The sequence below is a fragment of the Sinocyclocheilus anshuiensis genome, unplaced genomic scaffold (genome assembly GCF_001515605.1).
Source record: "Sinocyclocheilus anshuiensis isolate Anshui unplaced genomic scaffold, SAMN03320099.WGS_v1.1 scaffold123, whole genome shotgun sequence".
NCBI lineage: Eukaryota > Metazoa > Chordata > Actinopteri > Cypriniformes > Cyprinidae > Sinocyclocheilus > Sinocyclocheilus anshuiensis.
Window position 1 is genome coordinate 634,701 of NW_015552536.1, and position 14,250 is coordinate 648,950.

At 34.5% G+C, this 14,250-nt stretch overlaps 4 protein-coding genes across 4 annotated transcripts in view; 1 reads left to right on the forward strand and 3 right to left on the reverse strand.

The window, feature by feature from the left end:
• The window catches only part of LOC107663769 (uncharacterized), a 27,818-nt gene that overhangs the window by 12,507 nt on the left and 1,061 nt on the right, over positions 1-14,250 (reverse strand). The window lies entirely within an intron of this gene.
• On the reverse strand, positions 4,325-8,797 carry LOC107663779 (heat shock protein beta-2-like). Its single transcript, XM_016454107.1, has 3 exons — positions 8,470-8,797; positions 7,217-7,407; positions 4,325-4,998 (listed from the first exon to the last, which is right to left on the reverse strand). Exons 2-3 carry the CDS (start codon positions 7,308-7,310, stop codon positions 4,586-4,588), a joined length of 507 nt encoding a protein of 168 aa, XP_016309593.1. The 5' UTR covers positions 7,311-7,407; positions 8,470-8,797; the 3' UTR covers positions 4,325-4,585.
• LOC107663778 (alpha-crystallin B chain-like) lies at positions 8,909-11,360 on the forward strand. Its single transcript, XM_016454105.1, has 3 exons — positions 8,909-9,288; positions 10,696-10,818; positions 11,026-11,360. Exons 1-3 carry the CDS (start codon positions 9,106-9,108, stop codon positions 11,227-11,229), a joined length of 510 nt encoding a protein of 169 aa, XP_016309591.1. The 5' UTR covers positions 8,909-9,105; the 3' UTR covers positions 11,230-11,360.
• Positions 11,597-14,250, reverse strand: part of LOC107663755 (UPF0686 protein C11orf1 homolog) — a 4,040-nt gene continuing 1,386 nt past the window's right edge. Inside the window, 3 exon segments of the mRNA XM_016454065.1 lie at positions 11,597-11,600; positions 13,060-13,129; positions 13,269-13,338. Coding sequence (XP_016309551.1) covers positions 11,597-11,600; positions 13,060-13,129; positions 13,269-13,338 — 144 coding nt within the window.

The window sequence follows — 14,250 nt, forward strand, 5'->3', positions numbered from 1 at the left end:
CTTCCTCCAGCTAGCGCTGTGACGTCGGCTGACCCTAGTTACCTGTGGTTGGCCTGGCCATGCGTCACTCAGAAAACAGCAGGCCAATCAGAAGAGAGGTTCATGAATATTAATTAGACAGGCCAAAATCGACCTGTTCTCAGCAGAGCTCCTGAGAAAGGAGCTGTAAAAATATATTGAGATGGTTTTTGGTACTTATACCGCAAATATATAATCTTAAGGGCATCAAAACCTACTATAAAACTCCAGAAAGGTGTAAAATATGGGACCTTTAAATAAACAACCTCTTTATTTTTATAAAACGTGAAGTACAGAGTACGAATTGCACACATTAATGCCTTGTTCAAGGGCACAATAGTAATAAAGCAGGATTGAATATATAAAAATATAAAGACAAAAATGTGTTTTTGTTTGTTCACGCCATAACTGCTCGCTTTGAGTGGACATTCTTCTTGTGGGGAAACCTTGTATTTGGTCTCTGTAGTTCTCCTGGTGGGATGAATATATCTGCAGGTTCAGCTGACGTCTGTGTATTCACAGTGGTTGCAAAGTCTATGGTTGCATACTCTGTGTTGTCGTAGTTTGGAGACTGTTTAAATTTTCCTCTGCTGGTCGCATTTTCAGACTGTAGGACTTGAATCTCTGCGTAGTGTAAACCATCTTCATTCTGCTTCCGTTTTTTATTCACCTGGGCATACTGTGGTTCAGCCGACACAAGGTCATGCACATGAGCATCAACACGGGCCTGCTGGGAAAAAAAGTTGTCACAAAAATATTTACATATATTTACATAAAGGTTTATTAGTGACCAGTTAAACCAACACACCTGATGGGAAGGAACCACAGGTGGACCTGTTGTAAAGATGCACGTTGTTGAATAGCAACCAATATTACAACAACTGGATAATCAAGTAATAAACATTGTCCTGATAATCAAAGTATCCTTTTCATTTATTATCTCATAAATGGAGCTGAGCTTTTTTGTTTTGTTTTGTTATGTTACCTTTTCTTTTTGTCCTTTTTTGTGAAAGTTTTCTTGGATTTATTCCCCATCTAAGAAACAAACAAACAAACTTAAATATAAATTTGGTGTATTTGTTCTGTAGTGTGTAGTTCCCTAAATGAAGTTGATCATTGACAGACTTATCCTTTGTGAAAAAGAACTGCACTTAACTGTATTGAATGTACACTTATTGTGCACTTCAAATCTTAAAAGTATATTTTTTAAATAAAATATGAATGAAATAAAAGGCCACTTGAATGTACTTAAAGAGAGTACACTTTCATGACGCACCTAAGTACACTTTTAAAAAGTGAACTTTTGTAATAGTCAATTTAAAAGTTTTATTTTAAATGATTATGTTTTAATAATCTTGTCATGCTTTAAGTACACTTATTTTGATTTGACTTACATGCAAAGTGCATGTAGCATACTTGATTATTTTAACTGTTGTGTTTTATTCGATTTTACATTTAAAGTTACTAAACTGCAACGTCATCATTTTAAATGTGTAATTATATATACTGTATATTTAAATACAGGACATTTTAGTATACGATAAATGTTTGTCGGTACATTCGGCAGACTTCAACGATATTTCAAAGACAGATGACGTAATTATGAAATTACATATAAAGATGCACTAAAGTCCCACTTAAGTGGGTCAAAAAACATTTTTAAGTTCAACTGATAGCATTTAATATGAACCTAAACTATAATACATTTTCAATTAATTATAAATAACATGAAATTAAGCATCTGAAAACATTCAGTATGCACTTAAGTACATTCTTTCAAAGTAATACGCTACTACTTCTTCTTATAAGGGTTAAGAGGAAGTATCTTTAACTTCCTATACTCTTTTGTCCTGTTAAATGCTAATACAATTCATTGTTCTCTTTTCTGAACAGTGCAACACCTTATGAACACCTTCTTGTATCTGGTTTGGCTTTTCTTGCCTTTAACCAATTTAACAGCATTGTTAATTATTTAAACTATCAAATGTGAACAGACACACAGGATCAATGTTTCTCAAAGAATGGCCTACTTAAAAGGTCACGTTTGCGTTAAATAGTGAACAGAACAGCATTTAGTGACACAAATTAATCTAGTTTAAGGCACTATCCTCACCATCAAGATCCTACTGCTATAGAACAAGCACATGTCATAGAACCCTGTCGCATTTGAATAGATAAACACTGTAAACCATGCCCAGTATGTTTAAAACAATTCAAACATTCAAATGTTTGGCTACTCACTTATTCATTGTTTTGGTTACACTGCTCCCCATGGCAGAGATCGTCGTGAGTGCACAGTTAGCTCAGAGTTGTTCAGTTGCTCATTTTTCCATTTCCTTGTTTCTCTGTAACTGGAGTCCTGCAGGTGTTGCTCTTACAGAAAGCTACCTTTGTACCTCGAACTGCAACGCCCCTATGGTTGAGGCTGACCTTGAGGTCGTGAATGTTTGACATTGTCTTTAATGTTGTATATCTCTGCAGTCATTCATTCATGAACAGAATGATAGTGGTTAGGGAAGAGATCCATTTCCCTGTGTTTACACTGAGAACTCTCTTCGTTTACGGTGGACTTTCTGTGTGTAGCATTGTATAACAGCTGTATTGTAATATCCGCATATGTAACCCTGGACCACAAAAGCAGTCTTAAGTTGCTGGGGTATATTTGTAGCAATAGCCAAAAATACATTGTATGGGTCAAAATTATAGATTTTTCTTTTATGCCAAAAATCATGTTCCATGAAGATATTTTGTCAATTTCCTACCGTAAATATATCAAAATGTAATTTTTGATTAGTAATATGCATTGCTAAGAACATCATTTAGACAACTTTAAAGACGATTTTCTCCATATTTTGATTTTTTTTGCACCCTCAGATTCCAGATTTTCAAATAGGTGTATCCCAGCCAAATATTGTCCTTTCATAACAAACCATACATCAATGGAATGCTTATTTATTCAGCTTGGTGTATACATTTTGAAAAATTGACACTTAAGACTGGTTTTGTGGTGCAGGGTCACATATATGAATGTAAACAGGTAAAAATGTATAAGCCTTTTTAAATGACATATTATGTATTTTTAGAAAATCATTGATTAAAGCTGTGTAAATTTCCGATGATAGACAAGCAAACCATTCCCAGAAAAGTGTAAAGACTGTGATTCTGTGGTGCTTTCAAAACTTTGCTTTGTTTGTTTGAGCATCCCAACTCTAAAGTGAGAATGAAATGGAGATTCACTATTTTCTAAATGCATTTTATTTATGAGATTTTTAAGCTCATAATTTTTCATCAAAATGTCATAACTTCCAGTGAAACGACATTCTTCTCTTTGGTGACGTATGCTGTACCTCGCTTAAACCCTACCTCTTTTTTTTTTTTTTTTTTTACAATTGACTGCAAACTCTCATTCAGATCTGCAACCATTGGATAGAACCAAGTCTGTTTTACTCAGATATACACCACAATATGGAAGAAACTGTAACACAGCAACAGTGGCTCAACCAATGGCACAAATTAGGGGCAGTATTTCATAACCAACCAGTGGCAGACCACAATTTCATTTTTGCAACAACTGGAAGTAACAAAACTGAGGCAAGACCATTTGAAATACATGCTAGCTATACAGAAAAGTTTATTACAAAATATAATTTTTCTAGCAAAATTCACACATGGCCACACATCCAGGCAAGGGAACTTAACGTGCGTCATAAAATTCCAGTGTGTACAGTTTTACTCCCGGATGTAAAGCGTAAACACCAACCATAAATGAAGTAACTAATGTAACACTACCAATAAAATGTTTGGAAATAATTACGGTTTTTTTTTTTATTATGTTTTTAAAGGAATAGTGAAGAAAGAAAGTCACCTATACATCTTGGAAGGCCTGAGAGTGAGCAAATAAACAGCATTTTTGGGTGAACCTTTCCTTTATTTCCTTTATTTTATTCTTACCAATTCTGCATTTATTTGATCAAAAATACAGTAAAACTGTGAAATATTATTACAATTTAAAGTAATTGTTTTCTATTTTAATATTAAGCTGTTGCAAAACTGCTGCAAAAATGCAACACTTTTAACAATGTTAACTTTTTTAACATTGATAATAATAAGGAAATGTTTCTTGAGCATCAAATCAGCACATTAAAATGATTTCTGAAGGAGTATGTGACACTGTATGTAATGATGCTTAAAATAGCAGCTTTACATCACATTCTAAACAATATTACAATTAAAAAATTATAATAATTCACAATATTACTGTATTTTGTAACAAATAAATGCAGTCTTGGTGAGCATAAGAGACTTCTTTCAAAACCATTTTAAAAATCGTAATTATTCCAAGCGTTTGACCTGTAGTGTATAATACAGACCCAGAAGGAATCTGTAGACTTTTTCTGCACTCATTTTAGAATTCTGTGGAATGCATGTTAACAAACTGTGAGAGAACGTCAAATTATTCAAAATATCCAAAATATTTAATAAATGAGCAGCAAGTGTTGGGCATTCCAACTCCATAGACTTTTCTACATGGGATTCCATGTGGGCCTGCTTATATCAGTCCACTTTATTAACTTTTGCTTTCCTTTTTGTCCACTTTAATCTTGAGCTGGTTGATTTTAAGCTCCAGGTCCTCCGTTTTTCGTGGTGCCTGGATACACAGTATCCCGTCATGTGAGAGAGACACCTGCACCAGCAGCGGATCCACACCCATTGGTAAGATGTACGTGCGGGTAAACTCACGACTCACGAAGCCATGCTGGTCCATTCTCTGAGCGTGCCGCCCCGTCACCTCCAACAGGTTGTCGACTGTTCGCACACTGATCTCATCTGGTGTGAACTGGCACACATCTAACAAAACTCGATACCAATCATCTTCACTTTCTATGTGAGAGAAGCCCCGCTCAAGCTGCTTGTTGATGCGGGGACGAATGTAGTAACCGTGGTACAAGACAGGGGCCAACAGGTCCTTGGGACTCAGAGCTGAGAGGGTGAGAAGGGAAACAAATACATCATAATCTCAGTTAATCATACAATGTGTCCAGCAGTGTTGGGGGTAACGCACTACAAGTAACGCGAGTTACGCAATCAGATTACTTTTGTTCAAGTAACTAATAAAGTAACGCATTACTTTTTAATTTACAAAAAAATATCTGAGTTACTTTTTCAAAAAAGTAATGCCAGTTACTTTGTTTTCCCAATTATTGACTGACAAGTCTCCTGCCCCCATATTGGGAGAAATCGGAAGTACAGAGGCGTTGTGTGCGCTGTGTGAACATGATGTACTTCTAGACTAAATGTGAATGTGCATTAATTCATCCCACTCACAAAAAACAGATTTAGTATTCATCAAAATGAATTAAATAAGTGAAATGCAAACTCAGAATATGACGCAAACCTGCAATAATTAAATATGTTAAATAACACAAATGTATCTAATCCCATTTTATTAACTAATGTCTTTGCTGCTGACCTTTGATGATCCAGTTTAACCATGCTAATAAGCAAAAATGACTTTAGATAAACTAACAATTGTGCTTCATTGTTTTTTTTATTGCTGAAGAGTGTTCACAGACGTGAATTTACTTTTGCTTCAGCCTGAGGTTTATTCATTACACTTTTTGGTGTGAAAGGGCTTTTACATTTGCTATAAATATAACTTTTTTATATTAAAAACAATCAAGCCCTGCTCATATTTAAAAAGTAACGCAAAAGTTATGTAATGCATTACTTTCCATAAAAAGTAACTAAGTAACGTAATTAGTTACTTTTTTATGGAGTAACGCAATATTGTAATGCATTACTTTTAAAAGTAACTTTCCCCAACACTGGTGTCCAGTGACATGTCATTTGTCTCTCCATAATGAAAGTGGAAACAACACAATATAAACATATTTTCTGATTATGCTGCATTCCATTCAACTTGCTATATCAGAATTTCCTCCTTCCTGCTCGGAAAAGCGTAAGTGAATACCAACTGATGTCGGACTTTGAACTTGGAAACAACCACTTTAAAAATGTGGTGTAACAGTCATGTAAAAATTAATAACATATTTTCCTTCCACCCTAAACAATCTTGATCTTTTATTCATTTTATTTTTTTGAGTTTCTGGGTAATTGTACCACATGACATTAACATAACCTGAACTAACCTTGCCTTGTCATAAAAATGTCAAAGTATCTCATATTTTAAGAGACTTCTGACTTCTGATATCATGTGATGTTTTGTTTGTTTGTTTTGGCACTGCATGACTTGGTGGATATCTTTTCAAATATTAATAAACATTGAAGCAGTTTTATTCAAATACTTTTCTAAGAAATAATCAATAAAATATTATTAGTAATTAATAATAAATAAAATATTATTATATATTAGTATTAATAAATAAAAAATATTATTATAAATATTATTAATTCGTTTTTTATTTTTAATAAAAAAAAATTCCATTGTGATATCAGGACAGTTGTATCAACCTAACATTTTTTACTTTATACATCCAGGAATAAAAATTGAAAAATAAATAAATAAAATAAAAAAGATATAATTTTTCTTCGTTTGTCTACATGTTGCTGAATGGTATACATGACTTGGCGGACACTTTAAAAAAAATACATTTACTACTATTTATGCCCCTTAATACACCTCATATTAAAATAGAAAGCTCTTTCCTCTAGAATTTGGAAATGTCTTCTAGAAGACACAGGAAATGTGCATGTCAAGTCTATTTACAATTCATGACGCCAGCTACAGATCAAGACTCAGGTTCCACTAACAGTTTCTATTTTAAACTTATCACAAGTGGCATCTTTACGCTGTTCTGTTATAGCCTAACAGTGTGTGGTGTCTCCAAACCTGCTGCTAACTTGTTTAAGATCAGCTCATAATCAGTCATGAAGGGGACAAGAGGTTATTTTGCTCATGTCATGTGTGGAATTCTAAATATAAGTTGTTACTGAGGCGTCACATTTCATTGTAAAGTGAATACTGTCACAAGTGCCAATATGGATGTTCATAACATTATGACAATCAAAATGACTTGTTTGTGCTAAAATCTAAAGTTATGAAAAGTTGTTTTAAAGTCACTGAGACATAGCATGATAGCCAGCAATAAAAAAATACAAGAAATGCACAAATGCACAGGATGTTTTGCCTTAAAATGTTGTCTATTTCTATTCATTTCAAGACTCAAATTTGACTTGCCTTCTGCAAAGTTCTGATCATAGATTCGAGGGGGAGAACACATCTCGTAATCCATACTCATTGGGTAGGCATGAGGAACGGTGCGATCAGCCATTTTGACCTCTGTAGCCGGTTGACAAGATAACTGGAGAATTTACTGGATTGACAGACCTCAATTAAACTAATTTCGGAGAGCGAGAGGAGCAGGAAGGCTAGAAAGGGAGAGGGGTGGAAAGAACAGCAGGGGAAAGGAGAAGAGAGATTGCGCACTTGAGACAGGAGGGTGATAAATGTTGCTACAAATAGCTTGTAGTAAACGCTGTGGAGCTGCATAGCCCATATAGGTGGATATACACAAATGCAGAGTGAATAGATTTAGTGATAGACTCAAAAAGCAAAGCAGTCTAACAGTTGATCTAGGGCTCAATGTTAAAAAAAAATTGTTATTTCAACTCTTGAAAAGGTTTGGGATAGGCCTTAAAATAAAACATTATTTTCATAACAGTACTGCACCAAAATAATCAGTCAAAATGTTCTTAGCAGCAAAAAATAAAAATAAATGTAATGTCACTATCTATCTATCTATCTATCTATCTATCTATCTATCTATCATCTATCTATCTACCTATCTATCTATTACCTTTTTTATTTTTATTCAGCAAAAATGCATTAAATGGATCAAAAGTGACAGTAAAGACATTTACAATATTAAAAATGAATGCAGTCCTTTCGAACTTCTATTTATTCTATTTATCAAAAAATCCTGGAATAAAAAATCACCGTTTCCAAAAAAAATATCAAGCTGCAAAACATTGATAAATTCTTGAACACCAAATCAGCATATTAGAATGATTTCTGTTGGATTGTGACACTGAAGACTGGAGTAATGACTGCGGAAAATTCAGCTTTGCCATACCAAGAATAAATGCATTTATTTATTTATTCTTATACATTTTAAAATATATTGCAATAGGAAATATGTATTTTTAAATAGTAATAATATTTCACAATATTACTCTTTTTTTACGGTATTTTTAATCAAACAAATGCAGCCTTGGTGAGCATGAGAGACTTCCCAAAAAAATAAATAAATAAATAAATAAAATGGTAGTGTAAATCAAATAATGTTACCAATTTCAGTTGTCAATTTCAGAACTGAAACGGCACAAAATCCACAAAATGTTCAGGTGAAACAAAAATAAAATGTATAAATCCAGAACCATCTTTTGCCTTTGTTAAGAGAATATTCACTGACAGCGGCTGAGACTGCTTACCCCTCCAAAATGAGGATGTCCAATCAGTGTGCCAGCTGAAGTAAGCCCCGTACACACTGCCCAGCCGAGGGCTTGTTCATGGGGATTGACTTTGTATGGTGTTTAGCCTGGCACAGTTATCTCAGCCACATTCATTGTCAGATTCTATAAAGACTAAACCTCCAAAGGGACTCAGAACCTAAATACACACGGGCACATCACCTCGTGGGCATCCTAATCTTTGCTGGCACCAAATGAGCCAGCTAGACGCACCGGAATACCGAGCAACTACTGACTTCCCTCAGCATTGGCAGGTTCACCGGGCCAGACACTGCAGTTTCCAGTGCAGTGAACACATGGGACCGTCAGCATTATTGGGGGCTTGCACTGTAATCCAGTTGGTATCTGAGTGAATTGAAATCTGATCAGCTCTTTGGATAAATACAGAGTGATGGTTGGAAGAGGGGACGGGGTAGCAAGCAGAGGACAGTGGGAGGGCCGAAGTGAAAGAGGCAAAGGCAGGCAAATAGTTTACATCATTATTCCAGAAAGATCCACCGCTGGCTCGAGTGCCAGGGGCCGTCGGTGTTGCTCTATTTAAGTGCGCACGCAGAAGAGGCAGCAGTTTTCTGAGTGCTGCTAAGACCCAGACACAAAATGGACATCGCCATCCAGCATCCCTGGTTCCGTCGCTCCTTCTGGCCATCCCTCTTTCCCAGCCGGATCTTTGAGCAGCACTTTGGGGACCCCATCTCTGAGGCCGAAATGATTCCCTCACTGTACTACCCACGACCTTCCTTTTTCCGCTGGCCAAGCTGGGTGGACAGCAGCCTTTCTGAGGTGAGCTAAAAATTTCGCAGTCAGTTTTTAGTGACGTTTGGGAATGTTGTGGTTAATCTACATTAAGTTTGTAACCTTAGCATTATTGTAGTTCCGTGTCTAATTTGTTAACTCACTATCAAAAACTAAACTGGGTGATCAGTACCTTGAAGCAAAGTGGAGGGGTCTCATATTAACCTACAGGGTTTTAATTAGTGATAACGGCTGTACAGTTAATAAATAATGGATGTTTAAAGTCATTTTAATATGTTAACAGTTTAGTACACATTAATAATTGACCTTAGTCAACCAATACAAAAATATTTGACCTTAGTTGACCAATCAAAATCAAGTATTTCAAAGAGCCATGTAATAATGAAAATGATTTATGGATTATTTTTATTGTGCTATTTTAAGTTTTACATTTAACATGAAGTTATTCTCTGTGTTCATGCCTGTTTTATACAGACAAAGATAGCGTTATTAAGAGATAACTATAGCTGTTTTTTGTTTTTTTCAATGACAGCTGTGCTAGTGTCGGCTGTTTTCTAAACTATGATCCCAATGGATAAATATTTTGAGCATTTATTCCATGACGATAGCTTTGATTGATTTCTGCATAGCAGATTCAGCATAGCTCTTCTGTTTTGATGGAAACAAAACAAAACAAAAAACTAAACAAAACAAAACAAAACACAAAACAAACAAAACATAACAAAAAACACAAAACAAAACAAAAATAATTTAATCATTTATATGGTTGAATTTCACAAGAACTTTTAAGAAATGTTCGGGTCATATTTCGCTATAAAATCAAAAGAGAAATAAATATTTTTGCATAAAGAAAGTGAAGCATATTTGAAGAGTTCAGATGCAAAAGCCTCTAAGTGCCATCTGAAATTTCCTTCTAAAATTAATATTTTTATTAGGCTCTTTTATTTAGGTCAAGTAATTTTACTTTAATGGCAATGTATAGGTCCTTTTCTATGCCATTATAGTGAAATACCTGAACATAAATATAGGAGCCTGATAAAAATGCTCATTTTAGATGATAATTTCAGACGGCACTTAGAGGCTTTTGCATCTGAAGTCTTGTAGAACTATTATGTTTTTTGCATTGTGAAAACAGGATATTGTAATGTGAAATAAAATGTAAATGTAATTCTAATGTACATTATTATTACTTTATAGTTAATAATTATAATTATTAGTATAATTACAACTATATAATATAGTAATGAAATTCTGTATATAGGTTAATACTATCACAGCAGATTATTATGTCATAGTAGCAAAAAAAAAATCGAAATGTCTGAAAATTTACATTTGTCTTTTGAATTTGAAGTGCTTTTCCTAATTGTGAGCATTAGGATAGATCAAACAAATTATTATTATTAATAATTTATGTCATTAATTGTGTTTTCTTAGATGAAAATGGAAAAGGACCATTTCTCCCTAAATCTGGATGTTAAACAATTTAAACCAGAGGAGCTGTCAGTGAAAATCAATGGAGATTTCATTGAAATTCACGCTAAACACGAGGATCGACAGGTAGAAACTCACAGTACATAAACACTGAACACTGCAACCTAATGCCTACCCAAACCTTTGCGTGTGACTGGCTTTATTGTTTAAAATCCTCATGTCATCACCAAGATCACTGGCCTTGAGCCACAAATAAACACTGAGCTATAAGCAGAGTGAAAGATGGACCATTCGTTATCACCTGCTCATAACGATGTTGTGCTTTCCTTGCAGGACGATCACGGTTTTATCTCACGGGAGTTTCTAAGAAAATACCGTGTCCCTGCTGGTACGGATCCAGCCTCTGTCACTTCCTCCCTGTCTTCTGATGGCGTTCTGACCGTGACAGCCCCTCGCAAGCACACAGAGGGCCCGGAGCGCACCATTCCCATCACCCGTGAAGACAAGCCCGCCGTGGCTGGGTCTCAGAAGAAGTAAAGCTGCTAGACTTCCATGTTTCAACTTTATGTCCCTTGTCTTCCTCCTGCTACATTACAAGGGAATAACTTATTAGCCCAACATTTCCTGACAAGCCAAAACTTGTTGTCTTTGCTACAGCGCCTAGAAAAAGAAGTTATTAGGTCGAAAACTCCATCAGCGTCAAACTAACTGAACACAATCTCTAAATGATAAATGTTACCATAGAAATACACTTTTACAATAAAGTATTGTTTTCTGTTGATGCCACCAAACAAAGGGGCTTCTGTATATCTTGCAGCTTGACAGCAAGACAAAGTATTTGAGTGTAGGAGTATTTTTCCCTGGCATTTTTTTTTATAACAAAGACAAAAATGGGCCATTGAACTCAGCTGAATCAGATGGCAAATTATGCCACAGTCTTTCATTATTAATGCTGTAATTTGCAGAAGAGTCAGAATAAGGTCCTATTAGTCAGCGTTACTTAATGCATTAACTTACATTAACTTAACATGAGCAATATATTTCTTACAGTATTTATTCATCTTTGTTAATGTTAATGATAGTTAATAAAAACACAACTGTTAATAATTTCATGTTAGCTCTGGTCCATTAAATAATATTAACAGATATTAATTTGTGTTAGTAAATGCTGAAATTAGCATTATCTAAGATTAATAAATGCTTTAAAATAATTTTTCATCTTTAGTTGATGTTAACTAATGTAGTTAACTAACGTTAACAAATGGAACCTTGTTGTAAAGTGTTTATTCTGTTATTGTTTATTCTCTGTACGTTCAAATGATTTGTTTGAGATATCACAATGGCTTTTGTTTTTGGTATGGAAAGGTAAAGGTTATTTTGAATTTAATGATGGATCTGGGACCAGAGGACACAGTGAGGGGATGAAAAAGTCACAGTATTTAAGTGTTTTGACAAGATTTGTGTGCGTTGATGCAGTTTTGATTGGTTAATGACACATCTATGCACGGCATTGCTTCACACTATATACTTTCGCCACTGTATTTGCATGAATAGCAGCAAGCAAGCAGCAAGGTTAAAGATGGTTATGAACGCAGCTTTAAACCGAAATTAAAGATAATGTTAAGTCATGGTTAAACAGCATGAATAGCAGGTGCTACTCACATGTTGCCAAGAGCTGGTGTTACTGCAAAAAATGAATGAGAATGAAAGCATATAAAAGCAAGTTTATTAATGCAAGGTTTTAAAAGCATGGTGTATAGGTCAAATGTTACCCATGAGATAATATTTGAATGTTATTTTTGAGAGTGAGATGTGAGCTGAGATGTTTGTGCATGAGAATAAGTGCCAAGAATTTATATTGCTTACAATCACTGAGACTATTCGGAATCTTAGCAATGGCTCACTTATTCAACAATGGTAAAGCTGCTAATATCAAACTCTATCAGTCATTTTTTTGATATGGAAAAGTAAGGTTCTGACAAAGATGTAGGAAAAATATCCTTATTTCCTCATATTTATATCACAAAAAGCAAAGGCCCAAACTACTGCACTACCCCACAAGGAGGTATAAGTGAGCTGAAGCACTGAGTTAACTTATTAACATCATTAAATAATTATCAATAAATACTGCTGCCATTCAAAACCAGTGTGATCTCAACTCATTTTTTCGAACTCAAAATTAAAAATGTATTTGCTAGTTTACTGTTTAATGAATTCACAAAAATATGTGGAAAAAATAAATCGACCAGATGAACTGAGGTGAATTATCAGTGCAGTAAAGTACAATATAATTGAGAAGTCAAATATTATAACCTTATTATGTATGGAAAATCAATCATCATAGGTACATTTTCTGACATTTTATACATTTTCTTTGTGTGTGGAGGATCCAGTTCTGGTTGGTGGCCAGGGAAACTTCTTGACTCCCTCTTTGGGGCTGATAAAGTGGAAATATCAGATTCTTTACATAAGCATGATTATTTTGTTGAATTCAAAACAATAGAATTAACTAATTAATCAATTAAAATAAATAAAAGTTGATACAAAGTTTTTAATACAATTAAAGAAAAATATACTTGTGTAAATTGGCCGAACGTCATCCTTCTTATAGCTGGAATAATATGTGGTGTCAAAGTAGTGAGAGAACTGAGGAGTAACAAATTCAAAATTGTTTTGACTGTTGAGCACAAAACTGGTATTTGGACATTTAAGTGACACTTAAAATGCATGAATGTCACTGCATTAGATAACTAAATATCGAACCAAATCAAATGCATTTTAAAGAAAGTTTGCACTAGCACACTTTTAAAGCAAAACATTCACAAAATAAGTTTGAAAACAAAAAAAATATATGAGGATTTTTGTGATTAACAAATGTTAGTGGAACATGTTCATAGTTGGTGTTATGAACTACTCCTGTGGTCACTGCCACACTAATTGATTAAAATCATTGCACTGCTCAAAAAAGTGAAGCTGTGGAAGGATTGCAGATGCCAATTTATCTTATCTAATGCAATGAAATTCAAGCATTTTAAATGTGACTTACAGTAGGTGGCTCTCAGTGGTGTAATGTAACGAAGTAATAATATTTCGTTACAGTACTTAAGTATTTTTTGGGAGTATCTGTACTTTACTTGAGTTTTTATATTTCAGCCAACTTTTACTTTTACTCCACTACATTTCCTAATTAAAATGTATACTTTTACTCCGATACATTTCCCTGAAGCATATTCGTTACTTACTACAAAATAGTCAGAAGTCAGAAGAACACGGACTGCAGGAAAGCAGGTTTGACGAATCAGTGGTCTGGCGTTTGCAAGTTAGACTCATGCTCATGTGGATCTAAGTGCACGCACTACCGAGGATGATTCATTTTCCAAAGTCGAGTATGGGCTCTGCGATATAAAGCATTGTCTGCGATAATATGGTAAGTGTTGTTGTAATGATGTGCGATCTGACATTATCAAGTCTATATCATCAAATCACACACACAGAGTGCACGCATGTTGATTTATTAGTCTATTAAAACTCAAAATTCAAGGCATTCTAAATTGTAGA